Below are 13,294 nucleotides of genomic sequence, written 5' to 3' on the forward strand. Positions count from 1 at the left end.
GGTTTTCATTTTTCTGGGATCAGCATCCAAGAGTGCAGTTGCCAGGTCTTGTAGTAAATGCATGTTTAATTATATAAGAAACTGCCCACTTGTTTTCTGGGGTACCCATACCATTTTCTATACCCTATTTATTTTTAAATATTAAATTTTATAGAAGACTGAAGACTTTTCTCCTCTCCCGTTTTGCATGTTCAGAGTTAGGAAACAAAGTGAAAGTACAGGGTATCTTGAGTTGACTTTTTTGGAGAAGTGAACACAAGTTGTGATCATAAGGCCACTGGCTGAAAATCCCGATGGCTTTAGGAAATCTAAACCAGTGCTGTTACTAAGTGTCGTGTAGCTTTCTGTAACGGTGTTGTCCAGTACATTAGGCATTAGCCATATGTGGCCGTTTTAATTAAATTAAGATGAAATAAAGTAAAAAATTGAGTTGTGCTGCCAGCTACATTTCAGGTGCCCGCTAAGTCACATGTGGCTGGTTGCTACCATAGTAGACACATAAGGTATATAGTATGTCATCATCATAGAAAGTTCCGGTAGTGTTGTTCTAGAATATGTGTGTTTCCATTTTAATTGCTGTGATAACATTAAAAATCATCTGATTCCATTGGCTAACTGCCAGGGTTTTTTGGGAACCCGACTGGTGATAGGAGAGTCCCTCAGTGCCTCTGAGTCCCTGAATGTTCCAGAAGGCTGGGCCTGGGTCTTACTCATCTTGGCACTCCAGAGACCCACCACAGGAGGTGGCATCACAGACCGGTGGAATGTAAGTGGTGGTTTTATTTGCTGGTGAGGTGAACTAAAAGTTTTGTTCTCATCTAGATGATGAGGAGGAGGAGCCAGAAGACGAGGACCAGGAAATACGAGATAAGAGTCTGCCCAGGTGGCAGATCTGGCTTGCCGCTGAGCGGTCCCGAGACCAGAGGCACTGGCGGCCGTGGCGCCCTGATAAGACCAGGAAGCAAACCGAGGAAGACTGCGAGGACCCAGAGAGACAGGCGAGTGTCCCACCCCGGGTGGGAGGCCAGCCGCCGGGTTCTTCCCTTCTGCCCATTCCCACAGGCTTTGCTTGCCTGCAGGAAGCTTGCCGGGTGCTTGGGGCACTAGCCTGGCTTGGGAGAGGTTAGCTTGCTCCTGACCTCTTGTTCCTGTTTCTGGAAACCTCACTGCTCACTGGTGATATGGGAGCGTGGAGGAACCTGACCGGATAGTTCCCATTCCCAAGTAGGAGGGAAGGACTCTCCGGAGACGGTCTTCCAGTTATCTGGCTAGTTTTTCACATGGAAGCCTGAGGACTCGGGGTTTTCAAGACGTGGTATCGCTGTCCTAGGTTATGTAGCTCTGTCCACGTTCCCCATCGCACTCTTGTATCCTCAGAGAGGTAGCGATAAGTTTGACTCGGGAGGACAAGGGGACCTGGGTATAGAGGCCGAGCTGAGACAGTCGCTACACGGCTAGTGCTGCTGGGGAAGCAGCTCCCGTTCCTGGAGCCGCTGTGGTGCACCAGGCACTTACGTTTTCTCGTTTACTGTTGTGGAACGACCTGACCCGTGCTGCACTGGTGGCCGGCAGCTCTGCAAGTTTTATGTTAAAGGAAGAGCTTTTACTTGGAGCCTGAAAAGGACCCAGTTTCCTAAGACCCGGCTGTACTGCTTGCCATGCGACGCGCTCTAGGCATAGACCAGCAGGTGTTCGCAGTCGCGAGGCTCATGAGCTCTGGCCTGGTTTGTTGTCTGTGTCCCTCCTTGCGATTTTCGTGCTGCCAGGGTGGGGATTTTTGCCCGTTTCCTCCCTGCGGGATCACCGGTGCACGGACCGTGCCTTTCCTGTGCTGACTGCTCAGTTGACGTTCCCGGATGTCGAATGACTATTCGATGCCGGGTCTTCTGCTCCAGGCCCAGCGACCAACACGAGTGCCCGGAATGTTTGAGGAGTGGCAGACATGGTTGGGACCCAGGGAACTGGGGAGCTCTGGGTGGGAAGGAGGGGCCGATGCCAGGGACGCCGCCGCTCAGCTCCACAATGCTGCACGCGTGGCGTTTCCTTTCCTGGCTGGCATCCCTTTCCTGGCTGGCGCCGCGCGTCAGGAAGAGCAGGGCGTGCGGTGGTCGACGGTTTTCTAGCGTTCAGGGTCACCTGGCCAGAAGTTAGTCTGAGGCTCAGAGTGCCAGTGGTTTTCTGGAAGCTCGTTTCTGGACCAAACTTCCACTCTGAGCAGTTCCTTGTCCCTTAGCTTTTTTTCTAATCAGAGCCTGGAGGAGAGAAGCTTTCTGATGAATTGACAGTTCTGAGGAGGCTGACCCCAGGGAGTCCAGTTTTTCTGTGCTCACGCTTTGGCTTCCTCTCTCCTGGGAGCCTTGGAGACCAAGCAGGTCAGCTGTGCCCTGAGACAGAGGCCGGCCTTCGCGGCCTCACACTTTAAAGTGTTGGCATGAAATCAGCCGCGGACGGGTCCAGTTAGCGTCTGGCCTTGAATTGCGCTTGCCACGGCCCATGGCTGCTGGAGTTTTCTTCCTGCCCTGCTGCTGTTTATCTACCTTTTAGCATATTTTTCATTTCTGGAAGCAATTTTGTATGAAGAAGCCACCAAATAATAGAATTCTTTTTTTTTTAAAGATTTATTATTTTTAGAGAAGGGGGCAGGGATAGAGGGGGAGAGGGAGAGAGGATCTCAAGCAGACTGTGCTGAGCGCAGAGCTTGACGCAGGGCTCGATCTCACAACCCTGAGATCAGGACCTGAGCCTAAACCAAGGGTCTGATTCTCAACCCACTGTGCCACCCAGGTGCCCCCAAATAATAAAATCCTTATTTTCTATCTTAAACAGTTTTGGCGATTGTAATTTATCAGAGTAACTACAAAAGCAGTTATGTGTGCTTTCAGGAGTGAGTACGATCCTAGATTTTCTATGAATTCGTTAGGCTCCTTTGGAAGGTTTTGGCTTAAGCCCATTCCAGGTACTGCCTCCTCCTGAGGGTGCCTGGGCAGCGTGACGATGCCACCAGCCCCCCGCCAGCTCCCCTCCATCTCTCCGGTGCCTGGTGAGGCCTCTAGCTTTTTTGCATCTTGCAGGAAACCTAGCTCTTGTCTGTTTAAAGTCTAATAAGAATAATGTTGAATCATCAGCACACCCACATGAAAGGGCCCCAGGAAAAGTCGTGAAGCCTTGTCTCTGGTCTGTCGCAGTGAACGAGCTGCGCTCCCGGGCGGGCTGCCTCACCGCGTCTCTGTTACAGGTGCTGTTCGATGACATCGCACAGTCTCTGATCCAGCTCTCCAGCCTGGATCTTCAGTTCCAGCTGGTCACGGCCTTTCTGCAGTTCCTGGGTGTGCCTTGTGGCTTCAGCACCCCGGCCTCCTGCGTCTACTTGGCCATGGATGAGGACAGCATCTTTGATAACGGGCTTCATGATGAAAAGCCACTGACTTTCCTCAACCTGTCCTTCAATGGCATCAGCTGTGTTGGCCGCTCAGACCCCCTGGGCTGCCGTCGCTGGACCCGCGGTCACAGTCGAGAGGGCGAGGAGTTCATCCGCAACGTCTTTCACCTTGTGATGCCTCTGTTTTCAGGCCAGGAGCGGTCCCAGCTCTGCTTCTCCTGGCTACGGTACGAGATGGCGAAGGTAACTCCGGCCTCCCCTGCTCCGTGCGGGGGCTTCAGAAACGATCTCGGGGCTCCTGGTGTTCCTCAGCACTGGGCTTTGGCCCCTTCTTATTCACAGACCCCCCAGGCTCCAGTATGTGGCTGCCCCTGCTGAGCGGTGTGGGAGGGGCCCTGTGTATGCTGCTCGCCAGTGACTGGAGCTGTTTGTTGTGTTCACTCTTCTGCCAGATGTCTGGGATTATACGAGCAGTTACTGTGAAGACCCAAGCTTAGGCGGGGGTTAGGGGGTTTCCGGGTTTATTAAAAGATAAAACAAGTTACTTACCTACCTTGCTCTTCATCGCGATTAGGTATTCTTCTAGGATGGACTCTTCTGCCCTCTGCTGGCCACCGGTTAGTATTGACTCTTAACGCCCAGCGCTCTGGCGCTTAAACTACACGGATTGCACACACGGGGACATGTTCTGAAAATAGTGTGCGAGAAAATTTGGTGGCCTCCTGTCACTGGAGAAGGATACTTGGACAAGACGAGCCTTGTTTACCGAGGTTTCCAGTGGAAACCTGGGTGCAGTCGTTTGGGGGCGCCAGTAGCCTTGGTTCAATCCTGATTTGTTGTCCAGCTCAGGGATCCCACATGATTGGCAACCCTGTGATGCAGGAAGGAAGTGTAGACACCCGTGTGGCTTTCTGAAGCGGACAGAACAAGGGGGTTGCTTGAAAATCACAGAGCACACAGGAGTCCTTTTCTTTTTACTTCCAGGTCATTTGGTGTCTGCACACTAAAAACAAGAAGAGGTTAAAGTCACAAGGAAAGAACTGCAAAAAACTCGCCAAAAATCTCCTTAAGGAGCCAGAAAACCGCAACGATTTCTGCCTCTGGAAGCAGTATGCACATCTGGAGTGGTTGCTCGGCAACACGGAAGACGCCAGGAAGGTGTTTGACTCAGCGCTCAGCCTGGCGGGTGGTGGGGAACTGAGGGGGTCCGAGCTCTGGGAGCTCGGCCTCCTCTACGCGCAGCTGGAGCTGGAGCTGGAGCTCTCGGCTGAGGTGAGGGGGGCCGCCGCAGCCCGGGCCGTGCACGTACTGACCAGACTGACGGAGAATGGGCCCTATGGGCCCTACTTGGGGCCGGTCTCGGCCGTTCATGTCCTGAAAGCCCGGAAAGCTTACGAGCACGCGCTGCAGGACTGCCTGGGGCAGAGCTGTGGCTCCGCTCCAGCTCCCGCTGGCCCCACTCACCGCCTCGTGAGCCTGGCCAAGTGCTTCCTGCTCTTCCAGTATGTAACTGTAGGCATCGAGGCCGCCGTGCGGCTCTACGAGCAGGTGTGTGCGGGGCTGCGGGGCTCGGTGTGCCCGGGTGGCACTCTCGAGGCTGTCACGCTGCTGCATACGGGCCTGCTCCGGTTCCACACCAGGGTCCACGTTTACCCCCTGGCTCCCCTGCGCCAGGTGCTCTCAGAGGCGATACAGCTGTACCCAGACAACCAGCTTCTCTGGAGGGCCTACGTACAGGTTCAGAGCAAGTCCCACGCAGCCAGTAAGACCAGAAGGTTCTTCGATGCTGTTACCAGGTCCGCCAAAGCCTTGGAGCCTTGGTTGTTCGCGATTGAAGCTGAGAAAATGAGGAAGAGGCTGGTGGAGACCGTTCAGAGGTAGGTTCAGACGTCTTGTCCGTGTATCCACAAGCCTTTGTGGTGTGTTTGCTGTGACCCCACTGCCCTGCGAGGCCTCTGGGATCCAGAAGCAAATACGGGCCAGTGCCCAGAGCGCTGCTGTGGGTGTCCTGGTGACATAGGATGACCTATTGGAAGAAGACTGCAGTGGCTTTGTTAGGGGCTCTCATGGCTGTCTGCCCGGACCATGCGTTTTGGGCTCCTGAACGTTGCTGATGGCGTGTGGTGGGGCCGGTCAGGCATTCTGCTGTCTGAGCAGTGGTGGGGATAGCACGATGGGCAAGAGCAGGGGCTCTGGAGTTGGACTGTGGATTCAGATCCCAGCTCTTCCACATCCCAGCCATGTGGCCTTGGGCAAGTCCCATCCCCTCGAATAGGTTCCCCTTCTGTAAGGTGAACGGTAGCCTCCTGCAAGGACTGCTCAGAGGGGCCAAGCAGGGAGGGGCTGAGCAAGAGGGAGTGTGAGAGAGTTACTGGCCTCTGTTTTTATCACTGGCGATGACGGCATCGCGTTCTACGTGTCGTCTCTTGATCCGGTGAGTGTGTGTCTGAAGGTTAAGTGACTATCACGGTGGCTTCGCTTTGACCTCTTATCAGCCGATGACTCAGTGTTGCCTCTGAAGAGTGTGTCGCTTTTTTATTTCTTCCATTGGGATTTTATTCATTCTATGTCCCCTAAGTCGAAAGGACTTTCCTCCCATCAGGTAGCATTCGCATTCTGCTGAGTAAAGGGTGGGCTTGGCTCTAGAGAGCGGAGATGCAGGGAGATCGTGTGTGAGTTCTAGGTGGACTCTGGCATAGAGAACACGGAAGCCTGGGCACTGCCTTCCTCTGGCCTTGGAGGGGCCCCATCATGTCTGCAGCCTGCGCCCCCAGGATCCCCAAACCGGGCGATGGCACCGTACCTGGCATACTGATCCTGCCGGAGCGGACATTGGCAGTCACTAACGCTCCTCTTCCGCCAGCGCCAGTGGTGGGGGGCACGAAAACTGGTCTTGGAGTCACGTGAGCCTTTGTCTTGCAGGGTGGATGGCAGAGAGGTCCATGCGACGATTCCTGAGACCGGCTTGGCTCATCGGGTCAGAGCCCTGTTTGAAAGCGCGTTGCAGAGTGACCATGGCCGCCTGTGCCCCTTGCTGTGGAGAATGTATTTGAACTTTTTGGTAAGAAAATGTTTAGCGTTTTTGTTTTTCTGTAGAGTTCCATTGCTTCCTCCGTGTAGGGGAGAACGTGCAGGTGTCCAGTGACCACCGGCCAGGAAAGCTGGCAGGGGCCTACTTTTCCCCTACACCTTGTCAGCCTCGATGAACCCTTCTGAGGACCCTAGTGGAGTCATGTCAGGTCGCTCTGGACGTGGGAGGGGGACGCAGGCTGCATCGCTCCCGGGGGCTTTGGCAGAGTGATGGGAATCATCGCTGGGCGGTTCGCAGCGGAACCTCGTGTGGCTCTCTCAGGGTTGACTTCCTCGAGTAACAACTTGAAAGTGGCCTAAGAGCTTTCATTAGAAAGAGACCTTCATTCTCTGTCATCTGTTCATAAGAATTCCCAGGTTCTGATTCTGCTCTGTCGTTAAAGTAAGATTCGCCCTAGAATGTAATGTTGACAATGGGTCTTTCTCTCCTCTTGACAAAGGAGCTTTGTTTTCGCTCAAAAATACCATAGTTGGTGACTGAAGACACAGAGATGCCGTTTGATCGTGTTACTCTGTGTGTGGAGGCTGGAAGGCGCTTCCTGGGCCTCGTGGAGTCTGTGGGTTGACTTTGCCTTTCGTTAAGAACCTGGCATTGGGATGGGCCTCATTTCCTGGAATTTATCTGCCAAGTCGCGTGGTTTTTTGGAAATGTAGTCTCCTAGGCCACTCGAGTGTTTCAACTTAAGGCTACTGAATCCCATCCAAGGGATCGCTGATGAAGGCTGTACTTTTCAGAAGCCAGGAGTGACCTTCCTTGCTTCTCTGCTTATTTCCACTGGATAAATTCTCAAGGAGTCAAAGTATTTGAACTTTTCCAATAGAAACATGACAGAGTTGGGTATAAAGGGATGTGGAGAAAGTAAGCTATGGGTTAGGAGCACTTTGGGCCTTCCCCATCTTAGACTTCAGACTTCAGCTTGGTGGGCTTCCTCTGAGCGGCAAGGAGGACACGGGATGTCAGGACAGCAGCTTACGGGCATGCTGAGGACGAGGAGGCACAACCTTGTTGGCCGAAGTCAGTATTGAGTTGAACTAACCCAAAAGTCTGTGTGGTTTTCGCTTTTTTAATATGTAAGATTTAATTTATTTATTTGTCAGAGAACAAGCAGGGGGAGCGGCAGGCAGAGGGAGACAGAGAAGCAGGTTCCCAGCTGAGCAGAGAGCCTGAAGGGGGGCTCGATCCCCGTACCCTGGGATCACGACCCAAACTGAAGGAAGATGCTTAACCGACTTAGCCACCCAAGCACCCCGGAAGTTTGTTTGTGTGGTTTTTTCCCCCTAACATTTATTCATCAGACCCAAAGGCTCAGGTTTTAGGTTTTGGCGTCCGTGTGTGAAACAGAAACCTTCGGAAGTCCAGATGCTGCTGTGGTCACAGCACACCGTGGTTACCGCCTGTTAATCGGTGTAGAGGAGGGCAACTTGGTGGAGAGCGGTCAGGAGAACTGGCCTCCTGCTGCATTACCGCTGCTCCTGTGCTGGGGCCACCCAGCTGAAGGAGCAGGTGCTCCCTAAAATTCCCAGTGCTGATATCGTGTGAGTCTTTCTAGCAAGTGCAAGATCTTGAAATGTGAAAAGGAGGGCTTGCAGACTTTCCTGTTTAACTCCCCCTGTGGTTGTCGGTAGAGACGGGTAGGGGAAAGATGGACTTGCGATTATAAGGAATCTTCCAAGAGCCAGATTTGGTTGGATCATAGAAAAATTCTCCCTGACTTGGGAGAAAAGATTGGGGCCCTTAAGGAATTTCTGTCTTTCTGGAAAGGTTAGCATTGGAGCAAGGACAAGTTTGAGCGGGACTTCCTCTCGCAGCTCCTGAAGCATCTGGGTTGGCCACCAAGGCCTTGATGACCCTGTGAAAAGCTCCAGTTAGGGCCAGAATGCAAGGTGAGGAGAGATCCGAAGGGAGCCGGCTCCGCGGAGGAGAGCTGGTGCTTTCTGTGTGTGTGTGCGCACACATGCAGATCTACACACACTTGAGCCTTTTTCCACATTTGCTTTTTCTCCTGCAAAAGTGATGGATGGGATTGGAGGTGCTCATTGGCCACAGAGGACATGGGAGAAGGAAGGGATTGGCAGCTGGCGGGTCAGCCTGTATGGAAAGGCCAGCACTCAGAAGAGCCGCTGGGAGGGCGAAGAGTCGTCTTCAGTTTACCATGCTGGTTGTGGGGTGGGGGTCGTAAGCTTCCACAGGACTGTCCTCTCCTCCCTGGAGCATTCAGGGTGTCGTGGAAACATGGCTTTTTGTTTGGGTTGGGTTATCAGTTGGGTCAAATTATTTTTTAAAGTGTTTTATTTATTTGACAAAGACACAGAGAGAGAGGGAACACAAGCAGTGGGAGTGGGAGAGGGAGAAGCAGGCTTCCTGCTGACCAGGGAGCCCAATGCGGGGCTTGATCCCAGGACCCAAGAATCATGACCTGAGCCGAAGGCAGAGGCTTAACCCACTGAGCCACCCAGAGGCCCCGGGTCAAATTACTTTAAAAAAGTTGTATTCACTAAAGCCGCTTGCTCAGGTGGGTCTACAGTCAGATAGAAAAGAGAATCAAATCATACCAAAGCCCAAAGGCCTTCATTTTCCCTTTGCCACTGATGCTACCTCTGCCGGGTGGTGGCGGCTGACACCAGGTGAGAGGGGACCCAGGGGCCCAGACAGGCGGTCACTGGGCGCCAGCTGCGTCTCTGAACAGGGCACTCTCACACTTGGTCGTGTAGGGGCAGCGGCACCCTCCCACACGGCTGTGTGGCTTTCTGGGCTCGGGTCCGGGTGGCGGGCCCACAGTGCCAGACCTTTGCAAGGACTTGCGTCCTCTGCTCACCAGGGTCATGTTGGCCGAGCCCTTCCTGGGGCGGGGGGTGTGAGGCCCCCTTCCTGACCAGAGAGGCGTCTGCGTGCAGCCCGGGCTCCCGCTTCCCTTTGCAGACCAGTTGTGCTCGCGTGGAGAGCGGCCCCTTCAGTTCTTTGTTCGATTCCTGTCCTAATGCTGGGGGTCGCCCATCGCTCTTGTTTCAGCCTGGGCTTAGGGATCTACGAGAAGTCACGGTTGGTCAAGACGAGGAAACCTAGAGCATGAGGCAGGACGCAGACAGCCAGGGCGGCTTGTGTTCCCGGGAGGCTCTGCGCTCGTGAGAGGGAGCGGATGGCTACAAGACTGGGTCTTAGAATAGGAGATCCTGTGTGGAGACAACCAGGGGTCACCACCGAGCTGTCGCCTGCCATCAAACCCTCCCGAACCTGAGAGCCTAGGCCTTCTCCAGTGGCTGATGGAGGGAATCGTGGGAGTGGTTTGCATTCGAGTCCCGCTGACTGATGTAGCTGAATTTGCTGGGTTCCGGGGCTATCAGTGAGCCCCACAGATATAGTGCCTAAGAATGGACAGTCGTGCAATTTTTCCTTCTTTCAAGAACAAGAAAACAGTGTCCTAAGTTTATGCGAGGATGTTGAAGTATTCTGGTGTGTGAAGGAAGGCCAGCTGGTGCTGGTTCCTTGCGTGTGAATTCAGAGAAGTCCAGCTTTGGGAGGGAAGGCAGGAGTCCCTGGGCTGGGCGGCTGGCTCTGGGGTTGGCGAAGGCCTGTTGTCCCAGGTGCTGGCTGTGGCCCATTAGTCTGTTTCTGCGAGGGTTAACCTGAGGGAACTGAAAAGGAAGGGCAGCCGTCCCCGGCAGACAGAGAGCCTGAGCCACAGTCTCGAGATGCGTCCCCCAGGTTCTGCGAGTCAGTCCTGTGCCAGAGGCCATGCACCGGCCGCCTGGTAGGAAGAGCCAGTGGCACCTAGAAGGCTCTCCCTTTAGGAATGGGAGCCTGGAGGAGGTGGGTGGGGAGAAAGCCCAGGAACAGACTTGAGCTCCATGAGCCTGGCTGGTGCCCGCCGGCCAGGGGAACGGCCCTTCGGGGCTGTGGTGCCTTCGAGGAGCTACTGAGCGACAGATCCCTTCCTGGGACCGGGACACGCCCAGGGAAGGGGATGGTGGGGACATGTGTGTTCTTTCCATGCCCACTGGAAACTGGAGCATGTGTCTAGGGGCTGGACTCAGGATTTTACACCTGGAAAGAGAACATGCTGAGTGCTTGCAGGCTGTCAGACTGAAATTCCTGACCAGGAGTTTATTTTTATTAGTTAGGTGCGGACTCGGTGATGCTGGTTGTCTCATTCCTCTAAGGTTTTAGAAAACGGCAAGTGTTACGGCAGACATTGTGTGTGTGTAAAGTCATCAGCCTCGTCTCACACACACGGCCTCGCTCTAGGCACTGTTCTGACACAAGACACCGTGGTCCCCAGTGGAGGAGGAGGTAGACTGGTCAGAAGTCAGAGGGCCCAGTCTCCTCTGGGTCCATCGGTGCAGGGGAAACATCACACAGCAGTGGCCCCGAGTGTGCCCTGTGGCACCTGGACCCCTGCCCAGCAGCCGCCGTGACAGTTCCAGCTGCCCCCCTCCATGGGCTGGCTGGCCACTGCTGAGCCCCCATGCAGATCAGGACAGGGTGGTTTCTGTGGCCTTAGGCTCTCTGCCTCAGTTAATCCTTTTTGTAATTCTCCTCTCTGCCTCAGGTTTCCTTGGGAAACAAAGAAAGGAGCAAAGGCGTGTTCTACAAAGCACTTCAGAATTGTCCTTGGGCAAAGGTAAGTCCCAGAGACCATGAGACCTGCACATGCCCTGTGCCCTTCCAGCCTCGGGGCCCACCCATCCGCATCCCTAGGGACAGGGCACATCCTGGACCACGTCATAGGGATCCTGTCCCCAGTGGAGGCTTGGCTGAGGGGCACGTGTGCACGCCCTGTGCTGGGGCTGGTGTTTCACCGGAGCCTGGCTGCAGGCAGGGGTTTCCATCATCTGGCGGGGTTCAGCCCAGGTGCTCAGCGTGGGGCCCCGTGGCCCAAGGCTGTCTTGCCGAGCCCAGTCAGGAGGCATATGGGGACTGTCCCGTCCACCAAGTCTTGCCCCACTTTAGAGAAAGAAGGCCTCGCTCAGGTCCACTTACTTCCAGCCCCAACTTTGTGAGTTCCGTGTCCTTCTGGAACCCGGTACCCAGGCGCCGCCAAGTCCAGATGGCGACGGGGAGGGCAGGCTGGCTAGCGTGGGACTCCTGCCCTAGGCGCTGTACCTGGATGCCGTGGAGCACTTCCCCGAAGAGATGCAGGAGGTCCTGGACCTGATGACGGAGAAGGAGCTCCGGGTGCGCCTGCCCCTGGAGGAGCTGGCGCTTCTGCTGGAGGACTAGAGACCAGGAGGGAACGGGCCCTGCCTTCTAGGCCTCGTTGCCTGCCCTGCCGGAGCTGGGATGCATGAGACTGGGGACGCCTGGGTGCGTGTGTTCCAGGAGCTCTGCTTTTGAAGTCTAGCTTTCTTAGTACTTTGTACCTGGGTCATCGGTTTCTTATCTCTTGCACATTTTTTTGGATGTGCAAAATGACACAGAAGCTGTTTTTTACACATTACATGTGTGAATATGTAGATACGAATCACGCCTAGTGATAAGGAAACCTCTCGTGGTTGGCGTGTGCGAGTTTGTGCTCTTCCTCTGCTCCCTGCCCAGCCCCCCCCCCCCAACACGTGCGCCCCGTTGGTTGGCATTCTTGGGGGTCCTGCCAGGGTTTCTGGGTCTTGTAGTCATGACAGGAAAGGTCTGGTGACTCTAGAACCTCTTCCCCAGGCCGGTTAGCAGGAGAGCAGATTTTGCCCTTCTCTTCAGGCCAATCAGTGGAGTCATTTAAAACTCAGTGTTCTGGCCTGTATCAAGTGCATTAAGTTCCTCAGGGTCCCTAAGCTCTTCTTGACGCCTCCCAGCTGTGGACCAGCAGCACCACCTGGGCGCCTGGCAGAGACGCAGCCTTGCGGGCCCACCTCAGCCCTTCTGAGTCCGGCTGCACTTGAATGGGACCCCTGGAGACTTACGAGCACGCAAGCGTGGAAGGAACCCCTACTGCAGGAAGCGCACGGGCAGCCATGCGAGCGGAGTGCGGAATGGAGCCTGCGGCTTCCTACCAGACCACCCCCTGCCCCTGCCCGCGAGAGGGTCGTGGCAGCCTTCATCCGGGTGCAGACAGAGGCCAGTAGGTGTCTGAGGATTAGGAATGGAATGAAATGGACATCTCTACGTTCAGACCACTTTCTTCTGCAAGGGACATGCCCGCAGTTATTAACTGTTAATATTGAACTGGGAGGAAACTGCTTTATCTTCTCTGAGCCCCTGCTCTTAAAAAAATCAAAACCCTGATGCCTAGAATTGCTGAAGTTGTCATTCCTTGTCATCCTATCCAGAAAAACCAGTGTTGTAGAACAGAAATTTGGGCTAGAAAGAGCTGGAAAAGAAGGGTGACAAGTCAGAGCCCCTGAGGAAGGTGGCTGGCCAGCCAGCCAAGTGGACACTTGCCTTGCCGGGCTTGGACACACGCGTTTGGATATGGACCTGCTCTGAAAGGAGAGAAGGGCAAGACAGGGAAGGGGAAGCTTTGATACGGTTTTGTGCATCCTAGAGAGAGATGAGGTTTCCGAACCTAAGAACGAGGGATGACCTGGGTGGCGAGCGGCAGACGTCAGCCCAGGCCTGTGGAGATTCCTAGTAGGAACACCACGGCTGCTTTCCTGCCTGAGTGCTGAGAAACCCGCAGGCTCCACAGACCTTCCAATACAGAAAGCGGTTTCCTTCCAAAGCCACAGCCACACTCTTCCACTGCAGAGACCACTGGCTCTGTGTCACGCCCTCCCACTAGCTGCTGTCCAGCTCTGCCACTAGCTCTGGGCACGTGAGGCAGGGCCAGAGGTGCTGAAAGCCCCCCTACTGCCCAGGTCCCCCTGCGTATTGCTGCTGAGTGCCGGGTGTGGAGG

At 54.6% G+C, this 13,294-nt stretch overlaps 1 protein-coding gene across 3 annotated transcripts in view; it reads left to right on the forward strand.

Annotated features, from left to right (window-relative positions):
* LOC111148464 (NRDE-2, necessary for RNA interference, domain containing) overlaps positions 1 to 13,248 on the forward strand; it is a 50,094-nt gene extending 36,846 nt beyond the window's left edge. For 2 of the 3 annotated variants that reach the window (XM_022505022.1, XM_022505023.1), the window contains exons 9-14: positions 823 to 998; positions 3,236 to 3,622; positions 4,364 to 5,256; positions 6,302 to 6,440; positions 11,017 to 11,088; positions 11,562 to 13,248. In XM_022505022.1, coding sequence (XP_022360730.1) covers positions 823 to 998; positions 3,236 to 3,622; positions 4,364 to 5,256; positions 6,302 to 6,440; positions 11,017 to 11,088; positions 11,562 to 11,687 — 1,793 coding nt within the window. In that variant the 3' untranslated portion in view covers positions 11,688 to 13,248. The remainder of the gene's footprint in view (positions 1 to 822; positions 999 to 3,235; positions 3,623 to 4,363; positions 5,257 to 6,301; positions 6,441 to 11,016; positions 11,089 to 11,561) is intronic. The other variant, XR_002640700.1, reaches the window with a different exon arrangement.
* Positions 13,249 to 13,294: the final 46 nt, after the last annotated feature.

This window comes from Enhydra lutris, unplaced genomic scaffold (genome assembly GCF_002288905.1).
Source record: "Enhydra lutris kenyoni isolate GAN:26980312 unplaced genomic scaffold, ASM228890v2 scaffoldscaffold20, whole genome shotgun sequence".
Classification (NCBI taxonomy): Eukaryota; Metazoa; Chordata; class Mammalia; order Carnivora; family Mustelidae; genus Enhydra; species Enhydra lutris.